Here is a 24,693-nt window from a genome sequence, read left to right as displayed (position 1 = left end):
AGTCATATAACTTTACCTTAACTCAGTTTCCTTCTCTGTTAAATGGAGATAATATCAGTACCTACCTTCCAGGGTTGTTTTAAGTATGTAATAATTATATTTATGTAATAAATGATGTAGTAATTATAATGATGTAATATTTATGAAGCACTTAGCACAGTGCCTAGCACATAATAAGCACTTTATAAATATTAAATATTATTAGCTAACCTAGAGGCATATTATTCTGCATTATTTCATAGGAGAAAGAGAAAGAACATTGGTACCCGGGGTAGGGGATCAGAAAAGGCTTCATATAGAAGGTAGAACTTGAGCTGAATTTTAAAAGAAATGAGATTCCAAGAAGCAGTGAAGGTGGGGATAGAGAATAAAGAGCATTCCAACCACGGCAAGAAGATGGAAGCTGGAGAAGGATGTGCAACAAATAGCAGAATGACTGAACCATAGAATCCATGGGAAAAAGCAATGTGTAAGAAGACCAGTAGGTTTAGAAGAGGCCAGATTATAAGAAATTTAAATGCTAAACAAAAGAATTTATATTTGATCCTAGAAATAATAGTGAGTTACTAGAATTTCTTGAGTAGAACAGTAACACTATAGAGGATGTGGACATAGTGATCAACAAATTAAGTCATAAAAAATAAAAATTATATTTTAACATGAAATAGTTACCAGTGTAAGTTCATTTTTGAGTAATCTATAAACTGTCACAACCCCTACTTATTACAGAAAATATGTCATATCACTGAGGGGAATACAGCTTCATTTAAGCAAGCTGTTGATAGCAACAAATAGAAAATGGGCAAAAGAATACATAACAATATAATATAGACTATCACAATTTCAAAAGAATATTTAAATATTGTAGACGATTTGTCATAAGGTAGACTTATGGCAAGAAAGAACAGAAACTACTTCAGTCAGCAAACACTTGGTCACTTTGCCATATAGAGATATGATGGCCAAAGGCAATGCCAGTTTATAATTTAAACTCATTTGGAGTAATCTTATGGAAGAGAATGGTAGAAAATCTTGAGTAATATAATCTTACCAAATATACCAAAAATAAGTGTAGAGACAAATTTTTTAAAAGCTCAAAGAGAAAAGCATATAGTTGCCCCAAGTATACTTGAGGATAAGCCTGAAGAAGTACAAGAACAAAAAAAAGGAAAAATCTATATGTTTTCATAACAAACTCTTTTCACCATCAAGAATAGCCACAATACCTCTACTTGAAGAAGTAGAAATAGCATTGAAGAAAAATAGGAGCTATACTGTAGCTAAGTATACACAAAAGAGGTCCATGCTGCAAGTGACGTAATTTTGAGATCATAAAACAGTCTTTTTTAAAAAAACATATTTTTCCTAAAGAAGAAGATGCCAAAGGTTTGGGGGAGGAGAGAATTTTGAGGGTACAACATTTTAGAAGGTAACAGGAAGAATAATATAATTTCTCATCTTTATGTAATTTTCATGATGCTAATAAATTTGTATATTGAGGGAATCATTGATGAAGAAGACATTAAATGAAGTCAGGAAGATTTTTTAAATGATATTCCAAAGCAATTGGAGTACAATTGGCTGAAAGATGTTAAGAATACAGGTTCCCAGACAGCTAGGTGGTGCAGTGGATAGGGTGGTAGGCCTGAAGTCAGGAGGACCTGAGTTCAAATGTGACCTCAGACACTTAACATTTCCTAGCTGTGTGACCTGGCACAAGTCATTTAATCCCAATTGCCTGGGGGAGGGAAGAGGGGGAAGAATGCAGGTTCCTAGAAGGTCTTACAAGAACTGGTACAAAGTGAAGTAAGCAGAAGAAGACCATTGTACAAAATTATGATATTGTACAACAATCAAGTGCGAATGACTTACCTATTTTCAGCAATACAATGATGTAAGACAATTCTCAAGAACTTACAATTTTAAAAAATGCTATCCATCTCTAGAGAAAGAACTTATAGAGACTGAAGACAGATCATAGCATACTTTATTTATTTATTTATTTTTATAACTTTTTATTGACAGAGCCCATGCCTGGGTAATTTTTTTTACAACATTATCCCTTGCACTCACTTCTGTTCCAACTTTTCCCCTCCTTCCCTTCACCCCCTCCCCCAAATGGCAAGCAGTCCTACACAAGTTAAATACATAGCATACTTTTTTAAAACTTTATTTTTCTTGTTTTGGGGGAAGGGGGTTTTATTTTCTTTGCCAACACAACTAATCAAAGATATATATTTCATCACAGTTCATGTATATAATCTGTATCAAATTTTTTGCCTTCACAATGAAATGAAAGGTGACTGAATAAGAAAGAGAATTTGAAACTCAATTTTCAAAAATTAATAATAAAAAATTATATGTAATTGGAAAAAAAATATTTTAAATGCAGGTTTCTTTTTATGCATATTATTCGTGATACTTGATTTGGAATGCAGGAAACATCATAAGTAGGGCACTGATATTCCAGAAGGTCTGAAATACCCATGACTTATGTAAGATTCAGAGGGAAGGAAGAGCCCAAAAACTTCAGAGGTGATTTATTTTGACTGTCATGTAAAAATTTCACAGATAAGGAAACTGAGATCAGAGATTTGATACACTTGAATGTTTCAGTGAATATCAGAGAGAAGATTCAAACCTAGGTTGTCTGGTTACATCCAGGAGCCTCTAAAATCTGCCTTGGCATAACATCATTTGATCACAGACCTCTTATGGACTATTCTTTTTCTTATTAGACATGAATCTGCTGTTTTTAGTGAAATGAGTTTTTAAGTGATCCAAACTCTTCAGAGAAGCGTCCATATTGAAAGAGTTCCACTTCATGAGAAGATAGAAGCCTAGCTAGTATGATTTGACCTGTTAACATTTTGACATGAATGTGATCTTATTGATGACAAGAATAATCAATGTATTAGCAGAAACAAACAGACAAAAACTGAGGGCATTATAAATGTCTAGTAGGTAGCTGCGAATAAAATTCAAGAAAGAAACAATATATATGAACATGTGCTTTTTGTTTGAACTGATAGTAATTTGATATGACTTCAATTTTATGTACAGTGTATCTTTGCTTTTATCTTTGAGTACAGTGTATCTTTGCTTGATATAAAGATAGTTCTAGGTTCTTGTCATCTTAACCGCAAGACTCCAGTTACACAAACATCTCTATCATTGACCATCACTTTTATTCTTCAACTCCCATCTTTGCCAGTTCCCTTCTGTTCCCATACAAGTCAAGCGTCAAACTTAGATGACTGTGAAATTGCTAGAGCAAATACCTGAGAACCATCAGGAACATTGTAGCCCCATTCACAGTTTAATTTTAACAGCTAAACAATAGAGAATAAGGAGGGATGGAGTGGGAGAGGATGAAGAGGGAGGCAAGAATTTAATCTGTTCCTGATAGCTTAACACTCAGTTTATAGAACCATATTTATTCTTGTAATTGGCTATTTCCTGTCTTTAAATGCCTATTTATTCATGTCTGCCACCTTCCTCTCACTTTATTGGCCTTGCGGTCACCACATTATCTTTCTCTTCAAAATCAATTGACATTTTTATGAAAAGAGTTTGCAAGGTGAGAGTGGCATCTAGAACAGGGAAGGGGGGATGTTGCAGGATGTAAATGCTGGGAAACAAGTGTCATACATAATCGTATCCTACCATTTGCATATGTTTTAGTTGATTTATATTTAGATTTACATGGATTACTTTGAATATATTGACATTTTTAAAATTTAAGCACTTTCCACAATGATAATGTGAATTCCAATCCTCTGCTCGATGAATATTGGAGAAAGGATAGAAGTTGTAAGGTGAACAGTTTCTAACTATAATATTTTGCTAACTCCTCAATAGTTTGTGCCTGTTGTTTTATTTCCCTAGGCTGCTTATTATGGTTTCAGTTCTACAGTCTTACTCTAGGGCAAATCCCACAAACATAAGGCTTCTTTCTGTCATTATGAGCTTCGAGGCTGGGGACTCTAAAAATTGGGAAGTAATTAAGCCAGAATACATATTTCACCCTTTCTTTTTTAGAGAAAACTCAAAAATAATACAATATTATGATGATTTTGAGTGTCAGAAAGAGATGTTGCTTGGTAGAAAGATAAATCCTTCCAATGGCCAGAAAAAAATATTTGCACTGATTTATTTTTCACATAGCTCTGAGCATATCGGCCTGCACTGCTGCCGTTTGATCCCGGGAAGAAAGCCACTTGCTGATTCAAAATGTTTGCTTCTAGGTGCCAGATCGACCTGTCAGCCCTCAGTAGAGAACAGACTCACAAACTGGAGTTACAGCTGGAAGAGGGTGAAGGACATCTGGTGCTGTTGGTCACCCTGACAGCCTCCGCTACTGTCAGTATATCTGACCTCTCTGTAAATTCCTTGGAGGACCAGAAGGAACGAGAAGCGATATTAAAGAGATATGTATGTATCTACCTCATGTATGTAACACTCATTCTTCAAAGTTCATACATGACTAGAGGAAAATGTAAATAATTTACCTGCAGTGTCAGAAATATTCCTGAGAACACATCCTGTCTGAGGAATATAGAAACACAAAGCTCTGAGAATCTAAGGGTTTCATCCTTTCTGTAGCAGCAATTATATCATCTGCTGCCCTATTACTCGTCATCTCTCAGATGCTTTCTTTAGCTCAAATTCTATGATTTTCATTATGTGACTTTATCAGGTTCCTGTTAATTAATTATTAATTGATTTATTTATTACTTTGTTTTTTTAAAAATGAATTGTTACTCTTTATAGTTTCAAATAAGTTTTTTCTTTCTTCTCAAATAAAATGGAGTTTAATCCCACTTAGGATTATTGGTAGGTTGTGGTAACTTAGTGTATAGGAGTAGATTTCATTTTCATCTAACTAGAAAAAACCCTCTCTTTTTGCTCAGTGGTTAAGTATGGTTCATTGGGAATGAAGCACTCTCACCTTTTAATTGCCTTCAAATCAATGAGTTTGTGTAACTAATTTCAAAATTGGTACTGTGAATGGGTTTTCCCAATTTCAAATATTTTGAACCAAATTGCTCTATTTCCCAGCATCCTCACACTGTTAAGCAACTATTATGTAGTTTTATTGAAGCAACAGAGAGGGGAGCTCTTACTCCATCATTTATTGTTAATGAAAGCACTAAAAAGTAAATGTCTCACTACCCTTGAAGGATGGGGGTGGTGGGGAGCTTTTCCACTTAAAATTACAAAGCTTTTATTGTACAATGCTGCCAGGTGTTTAGGAGGCTTCTCTAGACACTCAACCATTAAACCAAGCTCTGACTAACAAAGAACTGCTTAATTTTTTTTTTTTAGATTTTAAAATATTCCTATTCGCTGACTGACATCCTTTCAATAACTGAATTTAATAAAGATGTACCTTATCAGGCTGTGCAGATAACATGAAGTGCTGGTACTAATGCTCTACAATATTCTTCAAACAGATTAGCAGGATGTGCGCTTCAGCAAATTTATTCTGGATATCTCCACTGAATCAGCTGTCTGTTAATGCTTGTACAACTCACACACCAATAGTGTTATCATAAACACAGTTTAATAGAGGTGACTTAGTAAGGCAAAACATCATATTTTTAAAAACCAACCCAGAGTTAAAGTATTGTACAACATCTTCTGAAAACATAATTATAATTATGAGAATTATTTCAAATTTGGGTATTACCAAAACAGATTTTCCTCTTCTCATGGAAAGATCTTCATTAAAAGTCAAATGGATTTTTTTAAATGGCAGTATAAAATTTTGAATAAGTGTAAGCCATACTTAATGAATTAATATTTTAGTAATATCCTACACATTGAATCATTTAGTTAACGTAGAAATTTAAGCACAATCTACCAAATTACTATTACTGTATTCTCCCCCTTGGATAGACTTTATTAAACTGATCACTTTATTAAACTGATCACTTTCTTTCATATGCTTTCCATAATTTCTGGTACTGTATAAATGATCAAATATTTTCCTTCTTACATAAATATAAAACATTATATGAAAGTGCAAGATAAATATTTCCCAAAATTTTAAGCAATGTTAATAATATGCTTTCATAACTATATTGCAAGGCTGAATTTTTCTGAGAAACTTAAGATGTGCTGTTTGAGAAAGTTACTTCTAGAAATAGTAAGACTTATCAATTCCTAGAATCCAAATCATTTATGTATATTCGGAGGCTACAAGCAATTTGATTTCTAAATTTGTGATCACCCAGAAATGGTAGAACTCTGCTCTGCCTGAGGTAGGATATGCTTTCATAATTGAACTGATTATCTTAGGAAGCTTAATCAGTTAGCTAATTTTTTTCATTTACTAATAAGGTTCTAGGTTAACTTTTTCTCACCTGTTGTGCTCAGGATCTTAAATGAACTGACATCACCCTCATATCAAACAGTCCTGAAGAAATTACTCCATTGCAGTCCTTTAATCATTTGTAGCTGAATATATACAAAGCCTACAAATTAAATAGACCTTATGGTGCAAAACATTATTTGAATATCCCAGTCTAAAAAAAATTGTTAATTTTCCCCCCTATATATATATATATACTTTTTCTTCTTCCTTTCTTTTCCTTTTTTTGTGGGTAGCAGTTAGGGGGAGAGTAGTACTGGGTAGCAGACCAAGAGAGATTGTATGACCTTTTCAGAACGGGTGTGCTGAACCCTTGCTCCCCCTTGTCACCATTTAAAAACCAGAGAAGCTAGTTTAGAGAAGAAGTTGTTAGCATTCCATTTTTATTATGACATTTCACAGTCATCCGATTTAATGTCCCTTGACCGGATTGTCCACCGTGAGACGATGGGCTTGAAATGTTATTTAGAGCATTGATAAAAGGTGAGCGGTTCGAAGATGACAGCGAGTCATAAGGCGGGTGGTGTGACATTAATTTTCTCCATAACAGAGATGGAATAAGACGTCACGGTGACAAGCTGTCAATCAGTCCTGGCCCCTCAGTGGATCTCGATGCCATAGGATGGGGTATTGCTTCTCCCATAATAGAGCTGAACTGAGATGCTCTTCCTGACAGCTGCTGCAGCCATACAGAAAATATATTATACAGCCTTTCATTAAAAAAATAAAGAGGCCTCATCTCCAGAGCATTTCAATCTTTTCCCATCTATTGAGGGCTGAAAGGATTCACAGCAAATCATAGATTCCTCTGCTATGGAAATTTCAGGCTTCAGAAGCCATCCAGGTTTTGAGGCCTTCAACAATAATCATAAATAACAAGACAGGAATATCTTCTGATAAATCATTACTTAAAGTTATATGTTCAAGCTCACATATTAAAGTTATTTGCTCTTTAGAGCTCCTTCTGTAATATCATATGTCCTGGGACTAAGCTGTTGAAATTTGCAATAAATTACTCAAAATCAGCTGATTTGAGGAAATGAAAATATCAAACAATAATTACCCTAGCAATACAGGTAGAAAAGTATCAAGACTGAAGCATCAAAATGCAATCTGTCTGTGGAATGAGCTATCCACACTGAAAATAATTCTAAGACTTCAAGACTAGCCTATTTGTTTTAGCTACAATGAAACTGGATTTAAATAACTCCTATAACCTTTTGGTAAATATATTCTCTCTAGCCTCTCTCTTTAAGATTTGTATTATAACACTGTGCACAAGTATAGTACAGTATCTGTAATTACCACCCCCAACTTTCGGCTTGCAAGCATGTAAACAGAGGGTAAAATGTATTATCATTGAGCTCTGTCATGTGTAGATTAAACAGATTTCTGATAATAAACTAATGCTTTTAAAAGGGATTAAAAGTTAATCCTTGTGATAAACACTTTTTTTAAAGTAAGGTTATGCGATTACATGTGACTATATTTCCTCATCTCACTCTACCAAGGTCATAGTTTCACTGTTTACAATGATTAGTCAGATGGGACTTATAAAGTTAATATCAGAGTGTGCTTTATCTGTCACTTTTCACAATATTAATAAAAAGGTAGCAATGCTTTTTTCATTAGCAACATTTTAATATATAATTTTATCATGAAAATATTACTTTCATGGAGCATAAAACAATTTGAAGATTTGATAAAGATGCATGCTTGATTTGTTGAGTGGAAATCACTAAATTTTTCAGAGGAAAGCTATCATATAATTAAAATTGTAAATAAATGCATATTTGAAGTTTCCATGTTAATTTATTGCCTTAACATTTATGCCCATCAATAAAATTCCTAAATCCTTGAATAATCATTCTTCTAATAATCAAGGGTTGTAGCTAATTTTTTAAATTCCAGAATTCTTTTTTTGTTATTTGTAACAAATGATAGATTGAATCAATTTGTGAGTAAAACTTTTCTGTGAATGTCCATTTCTTGCTTTTTCCATGTTTGAATTACAAATTTAAAATCAATTAGATTAGAGGGTTCCTATCATTGAGCTTTTCAATTTATTATGCAAGTGCAAATTTAAGTTTATGTTAATAAATTGCATAAATTGTACTTTACATAAGATTCCTACAGGTTTCACTTGGACTAACTTTTAGCTTTTAGCAAGATCATTTTGCCAGTTTTCTTATGGGGAAAAAAAAGCTCTAAATTTATTGTTGTATAACACATCTTATTTTTTAAAGTCAATAAATTGGTATTTTGTTTTTCTTTAATACACAAAGCTCAATGATCTATAGGAATTATCAGCTAAGGCCCAATAGCAAGTATTATTTCCCTCAAAACTGAAGCTCCTTAAAAAACAAAACAAAACAACAAAAAAAAAAAAAACAAGGCTCTCAGGGACTATATTGGTAGGTGACATGGAATAAAAGAATACTTAAATAAGGCATACATTACTATTCTAGCTTTCTAGATAGCTGTTTGTTTATTATATTAATTCTAAATAAATTGTTAGAATTTTATTCTTATTTTATAAATCTTCACTGCCTGTATTTTCCCCTTTTTATTTTGGTAGAAGATTGGTATGTGTTGAAATAATCGAAATGCCCTTCCCAGTCATTTCAGTTATTTTCAGAGTCCATGAAAGTTTTCCAGCTCTTAGCAGTATCTTCTGAATCTTTTTATCTGATGATAATAATGATGGTGATGATAGTGACACTGATAATAACAATAACAATGTTGTCTTTCAGAGTCCAATGCGGATGTTTCACAATGTAAAGGATGTAGGATTTCTTCAAGTGAAAGTCATCAGAGCAGAAGGGCTGATGGCAGCTGATGTCACAGGCAAGAAATTATGTCACTTCTTTAAGCACACAAAAGATTCTTGCCTTTAAGTAGGTTTAAAATTTGCATTTATGTTGGCTGTAGCTTCTAAATAAAATGTTTAAAAGGAACAAAGCCTAGAATTCAATGTTAATAGTTACAAAGGAAAAAAATGCTACACACATAAATATATACATGCATACGCACACACATACACACACATAGAGGCATATAGCTCTTTATATTGTGACTGGGTATTTGAAATGAGCAAGATATTCTTCCATTATACCACACCCCAATATAGTTAGGAAAACACTACAAATATAGAAGTGGGGTAGTGGAAGTGATTTCCCAAATATCCTTTTATTTCATATAATTTCTTAACAGTATAGCAAGTGTTATTCCATCATACATGTGTTGAAAGGTACTCCAAATACCTTGACCCATCCCCTTACTATGTGTGCCAATTTGGGAAACCTCAGTTTAAGCAATGCAGAAAGAGAATCCCCCACCTCTACGGGATTTTCTCAAGAAATTGTGTGGACTTGTAGTGGGTATCTGGTATTACTGTAGATCCATTCAGCAAGGCAGAGGTCTAAAGGGAACCAAAGATCAGTGGGGTTTCCTGAACTGCAAACTAAAATCATTCTTTCTGTGTGTGCACTTGTCTGTTAGATTTGAGAAAAGATCTGACAGTTGTTATTTCTGCATTTTTCAAAATTAACATTTATAAAGTTGGATTTATGGTTGTGTATCTTTTCCCTAAAAAACAATTCTTATTTTATTTTCTAGGGAATTTGGGGATGTTTTTGCCATTAACTAGAAAAAATACTCTCAGAATGTTCACTAAACAGGACTAGCTCGATGTATCTTTATGTTAGATCTTGTGTTGCCAAAAGAAAGTTCTCATTTAGTATTTATGGAAATATACTTGCCATTTACATGCGAGCAAAACTATCCTTAAAAAGAATGGCTTTCAAAAGAACTACATCTTTCCAACCATTAGAGGGCCTACAAAGATTTCATGGTTAGTATATATCATTCATTACTCTAATGTTAAATGGATCCTGAAAAACCAGAACTGATTAAAAAACAACTTGTTAATGTTTAATAAATGAGAATATATCAGGTGGTAGTCAAATGCTATCTCAGAATTTATTTTTGTATCTTATCAATTGCCTATTTAACTGGTATGAAAGGAAGGGGGTAAAGTGAAAATAATTAGAAGTTTGCAATTTGTCTTAGAAAGTAGTTCTAAAGAAAGTTAGTAGTAATAGTAGTAGTAGTAGTAGTAGTAGTAGCAGCAGCAGCAGTAGTAGCAACAGCAGCAGCACCAGTAGCTGCTATTAGCCTCAGTCTAAAAACATTTCATAATTTGGAATATGTGTTTCCTTTAAGATCTTATTAGGGCAGCTATCCAGACATGAGTCAGGATGACCTGAATCCAAATATAGCTTCAGACCCTAGCAATGTAACTATGAGCATTTGCTTCAGTTTCCTCAGCTGTAAAATGGGAATAATAATAACACCTATGTCCTAGGATTATTGTGAGGATCAAATGAGATAATGATTATACAGCTCTTAGCACAATGCCAGAAATATAATCGGCACTATATAAATATCAGAGAATATTATTATTATTTATGTGATCTATTTATATTATATTAAATGATTCATATAAAGACCATTTTCTAAATTTATTAATCTTTTGTTGGAATTTTATTTTCTGGTTTAGTTCAAGGCAAAAATTTTTTGCACAATTATTTTGAAAAATTAATACTTGTTTGACGACTCAGATACCTGCCCATAGTAAGGTTGAGTACAATAACATGAGATTGTCTTCTCTCAGAGAGAAGCTGTCATGGCTGTTAAAACTTCATGAATATGCAAACTCTGTTAACCTGGTTGGCCTATGCGCCACTATGGAAGTTAAGGAACATGTTCTTTCACAGGTAGAAGAATATAGATATTCCTTTCGTAATGGTACTATGTAAATTAACATGAATAACAATAGAATCTTTCTCAAGATCCAACTAGACACAGTTTTATTTTTATTACACAGATTTTTCTCCCCTTTTTTATGTTTTTAGAGAAATAAATCTGATGGTTCCTCACTCAGTTTTGACCTTATAATCTAATGTAGTCTGAATTGAAAAGAGAGAAGATTGAGCTTTCCAGGGGCAAAGGGGTAATTTAGTCTTTGACCTTATACGCTCCTGGACCTTTTGTGGTCATCATGACATTTGTGCTGATTGCAAAATTTGGGGGACATATATTTAACTCAGAGATGGCCAGGTGTACTACAAACCGTTCAAGTATTCTTGCTTTTCTTGGTCCTAAATGCTGTAGCTAGAGAAAAAATGATCTTTCTGAATATTTATCTGTGATTTGTACAAAAGCATGCTTTTAAAACAACTGTACGTGTCACAGTGGATTTTGAGATCCATATTGAACCAAAATATTACAACTTATCATTTTTTCAAGGTAACATGCCATATTTGTTATGTGTTTTAAAAAAAAAAGTGGTGTGAAACAGGGACTAATTAGATTAGTACTTTATTAGTAAGGTATTTAGTAAATTTATGTTTAATGTTCTAACAATGTATCAGGGGTGGGGTGGTACATGAATAGAATTTTATAGTATGTCTAAATGCTAGCAATATTTCCCCTGAATGAAGGGGTTTTGTTTTTTTTTTTTTTGTTTTTGTTTTTTTGCATTTGATTGATTACAAATGATGTTGTATTGGGATAACATTTTTGGCATTAGCTAATTTTTTCTAGAAATCAAGATGTTTTTAACTAATGAAATTCACTCTTATCCAACTTTACTCCATGTTCATATTTTGATGTTATTTAAATATATAACATATATAACATTGTAAGACTAAATTCCTTAGTTTAAACCAAATCCTTGAAAAAAGTACATCATTAGGGATGAGTACAAGAGGAAAAGATTTTGTAATCTTTTAAGTAGCCATCAATCTCACTGTAGTTACAAAGAATTTTTCCTTTTCAAAATGTAAAATTTTTCTTTTGTTACTACACATTCATTGAGAAACATTGTGATACTGTATTAACTCTGTGTGAATAAAGAGCAATTGAGACTCCCTTTGAATGAGTGAGTATAAAGCACAAATTACTTTTTAATGAAACCCTCAATTCTTTTCCTTTGCACAAAAAGCCTATAGCCTTGTTCGGTTGAATACTACTACAGTAGGTCACTTCAGTTAAGCCCCTAATAAACTGTTGATAGTTGAGGGTAGTTTTTTCTTCTGTCTCAATAGCCCAGTGTTGGACAGTGCACTTCAAATCATTAAGGTTAATACTGATTTGAAAAAGAGAGAGAGAGAGAGATTAACTGTGGTGGTTAAGGCCTCAATTTACAACTCCCACACATGCACATGCATTGAATAAGGCACAAGAATAGATTGAAATTTCTGTCAAATTGTGAACAGCCTGAGAAAGTAGTATTCCGATTTTTAAAGTTGGCCATGAAATTTTTTCTTTAGGAAAATATCAGCGGTACAGAGAAATGTTACTCACTACCAACTCATTTACCTTTTAACTTTTCCAGTGAAAAGGTTAATGTTTTATCTGTGCATCAAACCAAAACCTTTAGACCAGATGACCTCAGTATAACTTGGGAATTACAAGGAACTAGTCACCACACCCTTAGGTCAAATGCTCTTTAACATGAAATAGTTATGAAGGCTTATGTTCAAAAGAGGTAAAGAGCCTATGGGGGGGAATTTCTTGAGTAGATGGAAAATAAGTCTCCTTAAAACTTATCATCATAGCTTCTAATGGTTCCTTTTTCTATGGGAGGATTGGAAATTATCTTTCAACATACAGATTTATACTCATCAGTATTGAGATGAACTTTCTTTGCAGAATATTTAGTCCTGGGTTATTGATTCTTTCAAGAGGTAAGTGAAGAAAGAGAAAGGATTCTTTTCTTCAGCTCCTCCCCATCATTTTCCCCTGGGTTTGTTTGAGTCTCCCATAGAAGAGGTCATCTTTTCCCTAGGGAAGCCAGCCACAAAATTTCAGAAACTGAGATATGGGAGAATAGACTGAACCCTTTTAAATGATGGCCTATCTTTCAGACACTAAAAGATATACTAATATAAAACTCCTTCTCTGAAGGTGAATTGATCTCTCAAACTAATGCGCTATTTCTTTCACAAAATGAGAGAGAGAAAGAGAGAGAGAGAGAGAGAGAGAGAGAGAGACCCTTTTACAATGAATACTGTCATTGGAATGGTCTTATTAAATAAAGTACATTTTTCTAAAACAAGACTATGTATAAAGACTTGTAATCTGCCAGCCCTTAAAGTCTGAAAACCTACTAGTTAATAAGAGGGATGTTTACTACCCCTTTATTAGCATAGATTTTTCCCAAGCCTTTCTTTAGGAAAACTGTCTTCATTGTTAGAAAATATTTAAGTAACAAAACAGCCAAAAAAGACATGCTACAGTTTTTTATCAGCTTCTGTGTGAGTCTTATTATCTTAAGAAATAACAGTTAGCAGCTCAGATTCATTAGTAGAGCTAAATTTAAGCCCCATTTGACAGGCTGCCTAGAAAACATTTTGTTTTGCTGTCTGTGAGCTTTAATTAAGATGTGTTCAATTTCAGTCCTCCTCTGTCCTCCTCCCCCCACCCCCCCACTTGCTGTGTCACAGACCGGCGATCAGACACTTTTAGATGGTCCAGCCCATGACTTTGACCTTCTGCGCAGTCCAGCGTTCCCTGGGGAACCGTTCAGCTCATGAGGTCTGATTTCACACTTCCAGGATGCCTCGGCTCTCTTAACAATGACAGGGAGACAAAGCCCTTTAGAGCAGGCCGCATGGGGACTTGTTTAAATTGGAAAGTAGAGAGGAGTCAAGGAACAAGGTTATGGGCTACAGAATAGTGCTTTTAATAAAGAGCTCACAGCTCTGGTTCAGCTCAAAGAGGTCTACCTCTGTACAATTAATTGAGCCATTTATCTGGAGCATCTTAGGCCTCTACTTTCTCACAGAATTACGTGATAAATATCAGCTAAGAAGCAAATGAGATATGCATGAAATGAATTTTTAACACTTTGATTACTGTGCCTCCGGTCTTCATTAAAAGTAAATTTATTTGTATTTCTGACCTCATTATCAGTGGGCTGTCTACATTTTATTGGCTTTCTGTGATTTCCAGCTTGAAATTGTCATAAAGGTATATTTTGTATAGAGATTTACACAATTTGGATTTATTATTCTTGGTATCTTCATCCTGTACAATCCTGTGATGTACAGGATTCTTCAGAAAATGAATCGAAAATGCAGCTGTAGAGAAAAGGGCGAGTGCTACTCTTTGAGAGTATTATATATGATTTGAGAAATACCAAGTACATATACTGCACATAGACAAGATACAATCTCAAAAAAAAATCCATTAACTTTTGTGTCCTGTGCAGTGAGTTACTCCAGTCTAAGTCTGGCATATGTAAATGTTTCTTAGAGTGCCCTACAAAGTTCAGTTCACATCATTTGATGAAAAAAATGATTTGAGATTGCTCCTGGTGTATAATTGCAGCCATTTCAAATCTAAAAGTGTGTGACACAAAATTGCAACTACATTGAGTTTCATTGATAATATCTACTAAAAATAGTCTTATCCTTTATGGTCATAGATTTGTAGTTTTCATTTATTTCACTGATGTGAAAAAAACAATGAGAAAAATAAATCTTGCTTTTAACTATGCAGCTGAACAGAAAGTATATCAAATGTAGCAGAACTTCAGTGGTACAAATTTCTAGATTATCTAAGGAGCCAATCATGGAAAAAATAAAAGAAATGGATTGAACACACTATTTTTTTCACATTTGAAATGCTATTGTGTTAATAGTATCTTTAAATTATAACACCTTAAACAATATTCCTAGTTCTAGTAAACAATATGCATTAATGTTCTGAAAAAAAGACACCTAACAGTACTGAATCAATCTTGCCCTCACTACTTTGAATAACTAGGCATAGTAGTTGAAATTTTACCCCATTTTGATAGCAAGCTATCAGATTTGTTGTTCTCTTGATATATTATTCATCTATTTAGATTTACAGAATAATACTACCTAAATGTGGTTCTGAAGAACTTAACAGTTGCATTTTTCAAAGTATCATAAGTAAAGTAAATAAGCTAGTGTTTTCCTCATTTTAACAGGTAGCTATAGACATTACATTATACTACAAAAGAAAAAATGCCTCTTTTTCTTATTGACACTAAAAAAAATCCACTAAAACCACTTTTTGTTACTGACATGAACATCTGTTCTTCTGAACCAAATAGATGATAACAAATATTTGAGAAAATACAGAGTAATTTAGAAGTAATAGTGGAAAGACTTGAGTCTAGATTTGTGCTTCCTAAGGAATTGTTGAGGTCTTATATGATTTATAAGGCATCCTCATGGTCAGAAAAGATTGCTTAGAAAAGATCGATGGAAGTCAGACTTGTAGAGTAACAAAAGAGGTTAATATAGTAATTTGGATTTATCTACTCATTAGGAAAAGGATGATGGTATGCTCAATTATTTGAGGAAAAAGGACATTTCTTCTTTAATACATCAGTGGAACTTCCCACTTAATGTGTTTAGTACAAATTCCACTGATGCAAATTTCAAGCTATTCATGCCCTTTCATTCTATGTGATTCTTTTACATGTCGCTCATAAGTCCTTCATAGGGAGTCTACCTAATGTGTTTGGAGTCTCTCTCTCTCTGCCTTACACTACAAGGATGCCAGTTGAATACAAAGGCTATCCTTTAGTTATCACTCACTTTCTGCACAGGACTAGTCTACCTTCTTATAATCTTTATCTCTAATGTTCTCTCTGATGACATCATTTACACAATTCCTTAATGACATTCTATTGCAGTCCATGAATGCCCATCATGTACCTTTCCATTGGCATTTAGATAACACTTACCTTTAAGTTTTTGGAGACTGTGGTCTTCCATGATTTGTAATCATATAGCATTTTTGGGAAAATGTTTTTAAAAATTGGGATTAAATACATTACAAGGTAGTCTCTAAATTAATCAGTCCACTGTCCTCCATCTGTTCCGTTTTGAGCTTAGTTTGTTTTCCATTTATTTTGTCTGTACAAAATATTTGTCCTAATGGTACAACATTATATGTTGTCATCTAACTGTATAGAATAGGCAGTCTTTATCCACTTTGTTTTTCCAGTGTGGATAGTTAGACTGAATTCTTTCAAATAAATATGGACCTTTAAAAAGCTCTATAATGTTCTGAGACATAATTTGTTATATACCAAATTATCTGCAAACAGGAGCATCTGCAAACCCAGTCAATTTTAGGGAACCCCTCTTCCTTAAGGACCATGTACTCGTCACTCTTCATGATACTGGGGAACAGCTTTTGTGACTATAGCTTGTAATTTTATGCCACACTTGAAATTAATCACTCAAGGTTAATCCAACAGAGTTATGTGCTATGTTTTTCAAAGAATCTTCTATGATGCTTTCTTTGTGCTGCTACCTAAATTAATCTCCTCTGTGCAATACATCATCTAATACAAATGTTCTTTGTTTACTTTATTATCATTTTTGCTTCCTGATGAAGTACATCGAGGATGATCTTATAACCTAAATGTGGATACTCCATTTACCTCCATGGTGTAGATTTTCTATAAAAATCTTGAATAATCTTTCCTATTTGGGATTTCTTTGTTTTCTTTCAATTTTATGCTCACATGCCCTCAGGAGGATTTTATTTAGTTAGCTCTTTCATGAAGCTTTCTGAGAAATTACTTTTACCTCCATTGTTTTTTATTCTTTTATGAGAGAGTATTGTTTATGATCTTCAACCATTCACCTCTGTAAGATTTTACAATTATAAATTGATGTTGTCCTTTGTTGCCATACTTCTGTCTAGCAAGTAAGTTGAATATGTGTGTGTGTGTGTGTGTGTGTGTGTGTGTGTGTGTGTGTGGTTTTTAGGCTTTTTGGTGACTAATATACACTGGTCAAACTTCTTTAGAAAATGAAAATAATTTGTAAAGGCAACTATCCTTTTATTCAATTCCCATTTTTTGGTATCATACAGTTTATTTAAGTCAAATAGATGTTCCCTCAATTATACAAGTCTTCATAATCCCCCCTCTTTCTTCTTCTTTGGTGTTAATTTTTATCTTTATTCTAATAATTTGGTGATCTGACTATATTCAAAAAAATACTTCAGAAATCATTCCCAAATCAGTAACCCAAGATTTTTTCTCTTATAAAATGACATTAGCTTCTTTTTTATAAATGACGTTATGCTGTCGATGCCATGTCCTAAAGCTCTCAACTCTCTTGGAGAAAGTAGTTCTCATGCTATACAAGCAAGAGGTTTTGGTATAGACTATAGACTTTTCATCTCTCATTCTTACTCCTGTACCATGTTTTCCATATATAGTCCTCCTGGCTTCCCATATTCATTTTTGCACTAAAGTCATTAAGTATTAAAGTAGAGGTTGATTTTCAAATAAAATTTGAAAGATTTTACTGCTATATTTGCAGAAATTCCTTATATTCCAATCCTCTGCAATAAGTGTTGGCTTTATGAGTTACAATTATTTTCATGGTCTGGCAAATAGTTAATTCTTTTCTATGGAATTGAGTAAGGTATCCCTGGAATTTTACTAAATGCTTCCAAAAATATTTTTAAATGATAAAAGCTCATAGTTTGAAGCTAAATGGCAACTTGACTTAGGTCATTTTCTTCTGATGCTAACAATTACTTAAGTCAACTATAAATTTGGAATCATTTGCTAGTGCTTAGTCTGATATGTGCTTAACCTAGTACTTAGCACACAGTAGGTGCTTAGCAAATGTCTTTTGATTGATGTGAAAGTAGAGTCTAATAAATAACTTCTTAGAAGTGGGATAACAAGAGTAGAAATGCAAATATACTAAAAAAAATTTAAAAATTATACTTAGCAAAATTATTTTTCCCATTTCAAGAAGGAGAGTTTTTACTCCATGATAGACAAATTTCTCTACTAATTAATTTATCAAAACGGGATTGTTTGAACTTACATGTTTCACTCAGTGCAATCAAATAAATATCCAACTTAAATTCTACTATATTCATCAGTAGTCTTTTATTTTTTAAATATATCAAAAGATTGAACTTAAGAAATAATTTACCACTTGCTTTAATTAATATGAACTACAAATCTTTTTCTGATATCACATTGGAAAATTTTATTACATAGTCACTAAAAATGAAATTTTCAGGTACTTTTTCTCTACCTCATCTGAGCTATTAGATATCCTTAATCCTCATCTTCTTTCTATCCTGGTGTTAGAACATTCTGTGTTTTCCTGTTTGTTTGTTTCTTTTTCAATGCTGATATTTCTTCCTAGTTAAGCAATTTTTTCTTCATTCTATATTCTTCTTTCTTTTTACCATAAATTTTAGACTTACCTTAGATCTTAGAATAGAATATTCAAAACAGTGTCCAATACTATCTAAACCTGAAATTTTTTCTATCATATTCTTTCTTCCATTTTAAAGCCAGGTGTTCAAGCTGATTCTTCTACTTAAGTTCCATTTCTGTAATGGAATTTTGTGTCTTTCCAAGGCAGCATTTCCCCAAGTAATTTCATTTTTTAAATGAGCTTAAAATGGTATTCATAGAATCCATAAATTCTGGGCCATGAAGTATGAATATAAGGAACAAACCTGCAGTACATGAGTAATCATAGTTTAGAATTGGAAGAGATCTTCATGGTCATCTAGAACAACTCTTTCATCTTATAGATGGGAAAAATCAAGCAAGCTAGAAGTATTTACCCAATGTCACACAGGTAGTCAAGTTTGATGTAGAATCCATATTTTCTGATTACAAATTCACTAGTCTTTTGAGTGTACCACAGGGACTAATGGAAAATTCTTACAGGAGTTTATATAGGGGGAAAAATAAGTTTGGTGAAATACTTAAAAGTCTATTTTTATAAAGAAAAAATTCTTTCCTCACTAGAGTATTGTTGATAATTTTAGATTTAATTTTTCCAAGGGAAATAGCATTATCATTAAAACTTTCTTATGAAACCTTAACTTATGTCTCATTGAAAACAATTTGGAAATATTATTCTAAGATTTCACTGTTAGTGCCATGTGGTAAACAGTGAAAAAAGCCTTGTTATTGTTATTCCCTAGAATCAGATCTTGTGAGAAGAGTGCTAGTTAATTTAATTCTACCAATCAGATGTTTAAAATATGTTTAGGTCAGCCAGTGAATAGGACAAAGGTTAAATCCCAATCTCTAGTGATAATACACTGGCTGGAAGATGTCTCTGACATACGTTGCTTTTTGTTCTGATGTACCCAATGGAATTCTTTCAACCAAAACATTGTTATATGTTGTGATTAGAAATTCCAGATAGGAGAAAGGACAGATGGCAACCTTGATTATAATGAAAAGAGATTAAAGTATAGTCATTTCAAACTGTGGCAACTGAGGAAATTAAACCAAAGAGCTTAATTTTGTGGAAGGTAGGCCCAATAAAAGGCCCCCATGGGCCTGAATTGCTTTCCATGCTATTGAATATCCCCTCTGTTTTCAGAGACAAGGCAACAAAAGAGCGGTCACTTTCCCCACCACCACCACCTTTTATAGCATATCACATGTAGAAAACTGTGACTTGTCAGCATTAGAATGACCCTGGACAAAGCCCACCTCCAATGGATCAGGATTAACTCTTTTACTGTGCAGGCAAAAATATCACTCAGCGTCTTTCAGTGACTTTAATGCCCAGACCAAGGATTTGCACAAACTGAGATCATCTATTTGCCCACAAAACAGGTACAGTTAGCAGCAACAGTACAAAGTTTCCCACAGTTTCAAGTATAAGTATAGCTACCCTGTCTTCAAAAAGTGTTCTTTAGAGATAGAATGTTATCAGTCATGACACTTAGTTCTTACTGCCTTATTCAAAACTACCAGAAAGGAGGGCCCTTGTATATAAAATTATCTACCTAAGGAGAAATTAAGGAATATACCTTATGGATGTAACACATGCTAATTACAACTAGTAACTTCTGGTCTGATAAAGATTTCCATCCCTCTCAATAACCTCCTTAGATTATCTATAACGAATATTGATTTTATAATATTTCACTGGAAGATAAAGAAACCTATCAATCTCAATCCATCACCAGGATTACATGGAAAATGGGCAGAAATTAGTAACATTACATGTAATAGGGATAAAAAGAAAGTCTATTATGGATTAGATTTAACTTAAGTATGAAATGAAGGAATAACTTACTCAAAATGACCTCTAGAGGAGAGAATTGGTTAGCAAACTTCAAGGTTAGTTAAAAATAAGCTATTTTATGCTTCAGCCAAGAGGACGTAGGTTGCATTAATATGATCAGACAGGCCCTGTATAGAATATTGGGTCCAATTCTAAAGAACACCATATTTTTAAAAAAGCATATTGACAGGGTAGGGTTTGTCCAACGAAGAATACCAATATGTTGATAAGGGTTCATGCTGATTTTCTATGAGGACAATAAGTTAAAGGGATTGGGGCTAGTTAGCCTGATTAAGAGAAGACAGTGGATGGGAAGGTGACATATTTAATTACAAATTTCAAATACTTTAAGAGCTATCACATAAAATAAGAATTATAACTAACACTGATATAGCACTTTAAGGTATATAAAGCACTCTTCATATGTTCTCTCACTTAATCCTCACATCAATCCTCCAAGGTAGGTTCCATTATCCTCATTTGATAAATGAGGAATTTTAAGACTTAGAGTAAATGACCTAAGTCATATAGCTGGTAGATATTTGAGGTGGGATTTGACTTCAGGTCTTCTCGACTCTGAGGTCAGCGCTATGGCCACACCATTTACCTGTTGAAGAAAAGTTTGACTTTTCCCCACTTGTCCAAAGCAGGAAAATGTAAGCTCTATAGGTAGAAATTTTAGAGAGCCAGATTATGGTTCCATATAAAGTAAATTTCTTATGTGCCCCAAAATAAAATAAATTACCTGGAAAGGTAGTGAATTCCAAACCAGTCAACAAGCATTTATCAATTACTTATTATATAGTGGGCATTGTGCTAATTGAGGCACAAAAGGAGACAAAAAACAATCACTGTTTTCAAAGAACTTATAATAAGGGAGATAACTATAAATGACAGGTTGACCTCCAAAGACCTTGTGAGCTCTAAATCTATGATCTTATAATTATGTATTTTAAAATAATGAATCTTTCAAAACTATTTTCCTATATCAGTTTTAACTTTCTTTGCATGTATCATTGATTGTTGTGGCAGTTCTGTGAAGCCTCTGAACCCCTTCTCAGAGTAGAGTTTTTTAATGTTCAAAATAAAACACAGTGGATTACAAAGGAAACTAATTAATTATATTGAAATAGTTATCATGAAATATGTATAGAGGAATTGCACATGTTTAGCATATGGGTTTGCTTTCTGTCTAGGGAAGAGGTAGGAGTAGGGGAGGAAGAAAAATTTGGAATGCAAGGTTTTGCAGGAATGAATGTTGTAAATTATCTTTGAATATATTTTGAAAATAAAAAGCTATTATTAAAAAATAAATAGTTATCAGGATACTAAAATAAATAAATTCACAGGCTCTAAATCAAGAACTCCTGATCTATAAAAAGGAATTCATGTACCTTATTTCTTGGAAGTCAAGTTGAGCTCCCACTGATAATGTAAAAATCATGTTTTTCTTTTATATTATGAATTCAACAATCACTGATCTCAGGAACACAACCTATAAGAAATAGTGAACTACCATATAGAATGAGGATTTTAGTACATATTAACAATTACTATGTATAATAGAAACATTAACTATATAATGCATATCTCTATATATGTTTACATATTTATATATGCATACTTAACTAAGAAGTTATTGTAGTTTATTTGTAAAGAAACATCTGTAACTTCCTTATTCCTAGATACACCCATTTCTAGTCTGTGGTGGCAGATGGAATACCATCATTTATCTTTTAATGAAATATACCATATATGTGTGTATGTAATGTATGTGTGTGTGTATATATATATATACACACATATGCTCAACTAGATGGTTAATTGAGCTAAACATCTTAGTTTATTTCAAAAGTTTGTTCCTAGATATTTTCATTCCTAGTGTGTGGTGGTAGGTAAAATACCATTATTTACCAGTCTAATTTATATATCATCCTAGTATATGTATATATACTTATAAATATGCTTATATATACTTATATATGTGAGTAGATATACATGCACATGCATATATAAATATATAATTAACTAGGGAGTTAATTGAGCCAAACATTTTAGTTTATTTGTAAAGAAACTTCTATAATTTGCTTATTCCTTGATCTGCTTGATTCTAGTATGGGGTAGTAGATGGAATTCCATCATATATCATTCTAATTTATATTATATATATATATATATATTTCATAACATCTATAATTTGTTTATTCTAGATATGCTCTTTTCTAATGTGAGGTAGTAGATAGAATACCATCATTTATCATTCTAATTTATATAATATACATCATTCTAATATACACTTGTATGCTTATATATATGCACATATATGCATTTATACACATATTGCTTAACTAAGGAATTAATAAATTTAAACAATAGTTTATTCGTAAAGAAATATCTTCAACTTGCTTATCTCTTGATATGTTCATCTATATTGACTGTGGTGGTGAATGGACTACTATAATCTAGCATTCTTTTATATATTTATTTTTATTTAGATGTATGTACAAAATAAATATATTTTATATACACACACACATGCATGTGTATGTCCAAATGTATGTATGTCTACAGTCTCTCCCATGAACTTGGAATCCTATCCTTGAAGGGAGGGCCATTTCTTTTTCTTCTCCTTGGTATTGTTAACTTTTAGCACATAGTAGCTGTGAGAGCTCAATAAATGCTTGCTAATTGCCTGAGAGTTTATATATATATATACGTATATATATATATATACCTACCTTCATGCAGCCACTAAATGCCAGAGCCAAAACTTGTACCCGGGTGCTGCTGACTCCCAGTTCTGTGTTCTTTCCAACCCATTAAATTCCTTTTTCTTCTGAGCCTGTTTTGAGAGGGGCCAAATGACTGGTAGACTGAGCTCAGCTGCTATGCTAATAAGGGTTTAGATGAGTTCACTGATGAAAAGATTAGGGAGTCTTAGTTTTCTCCTTTATTTTGGCACTTTATGTGTTCTGTAATAAACTTGTCATCTTTCTCTGTGTTCCCGTCATGCCATATACACATTTCTAGCAGTTGCATAGGACAGTCACTGCAAATAAGAACAGAGAGCCAAGGGCCGAAAACAAGAGCTCTCTGGAGTTTTGGTCCATGGAAGGTCAGGATACAAATGTCCTTCTTTCTAATACTGCTGCAGGAAATACAATTCCTCAGATATTTTAAATGGGCAGAGTAACATATCACAAAGTGACTAGAGCATTAAAAGAATAAAAGAAGGAATAATTAGAGAGATAATTGATAGTTAGGACCATCTCTAGTGTCTCTGCAATTGTTTTTGTTTGTTTAAATGGCAGCTAATCAAGGCAACTGAAATTTAGGGACTGACAATCCAGTCTTTTAAAGCACCATTTAGCAAACTAGATGCACTGTCCACTAATTGTGGGTAAGCAGTCCTTCAAAATAAGGCCACAATGTTAAACTGTTTCATAATAGAGTTAAGGGGAGAGCTTAGACCATATATTTGGTTATTATTTTTAATTGTCACAATTGCATTTACATGTTTATTGCCTGAGCAGCATGCTGTGACAGTATACTTTCTAAATATTATTGGAGAGTAACACTAAACGAAAGGGGAAGTTTGAAAGCAGGAAATGAATATGTAGGCTAGATATTCAAATTAAATTATTATAGCTAAGCAAGAGGACACTTTTCCTCCTTTGCTCCCCAATGCTGCCTATCTTTTATTTCTTTCTTGACAGACTGCAGGACCTTTCCAGGCTGAACACCTTTCCAAATGCTTAGTGACCTTTGGGGAAAAGAAAGGGCTGATTTGGTTAATCTTTATGAATTGGTTCAGCTTTCCAGGGAATAATGGCATGATACATTCAAATCTTTCAACACTAATAGCTGCAGCAGAAATATACTAATAACCCATGATCTACCCATGTCTTGAGTATTGCTCAGTGTCTATTAAACTACCTCTCAAAAGGCATAATTTTTTAAACAAAATTTTAAAATATTAAATAAATTTCAAAAAACACTTAAACAAAATTTTAAAATATTAAATAAATTTCAAAAAACACAGGTTTAAAATTTAAAGTGATTTGAAGGAACAGCACATTATAGTTCATTGTTTCTATGAAAACATATTAGAGGAAATAATTTAGGAAGTGGGGGCTGCAGTTGTTTTCATAGGAACACTAATTTTACAATTAGGTAATTGGTTGA

General features: G+C 33.0%; 1 protein-coding gene across 11 annotated transcripts in view; it reads left to right on the top strand.

The window, feature by feature from the left end:
• MCTP1 (multiple C2 and transmembrane domain containing 1) overlaps nucleotides 1-24,693 on the top strand; it is a 679,042-nt gene that overhangs the window by 441,861 nt on the left and 212,488 nt on the right. For all 11 annotated transcript variants that reach the window (XM_031949501.1, XM_031949457.1, XM_031949335.1 and 8 more), the window contains 2 exons: nucleotides 4,248-4,434; nucleotides 9,130-9,223. In XM_031949501.1, coding sequence (XP_031805361.1) covers nucleotides 4,248-4,434; nucleotides 9,130-9,223 — 281 coding nt within the window. The remainder of the gene's footprint in view (nucleotides 1-4,247; nucleotides 4,435-9,129; nucleotides 9,224-24,693) is intronic.

The sequence above is a fragment of the Sarcophilus harrisii genome, chromosome 1 (genome assembly GCF_902635505.1).
Source record: "Sarcophilus harrisii chromosome 1, mSarHar1.11, whole genome shotgun sequence".
Taxonomy (NCBI): domain Eukaryota; kingdom Metazoa; phylum Chordata; class Mammalia; order Dasyuromorphia; family Dasyuridae; genus Sarcophilus; species Sarcophilus harrisii.
This window is presented reverse-complemented; position numbering and strand designations above follow the sequence as displayed.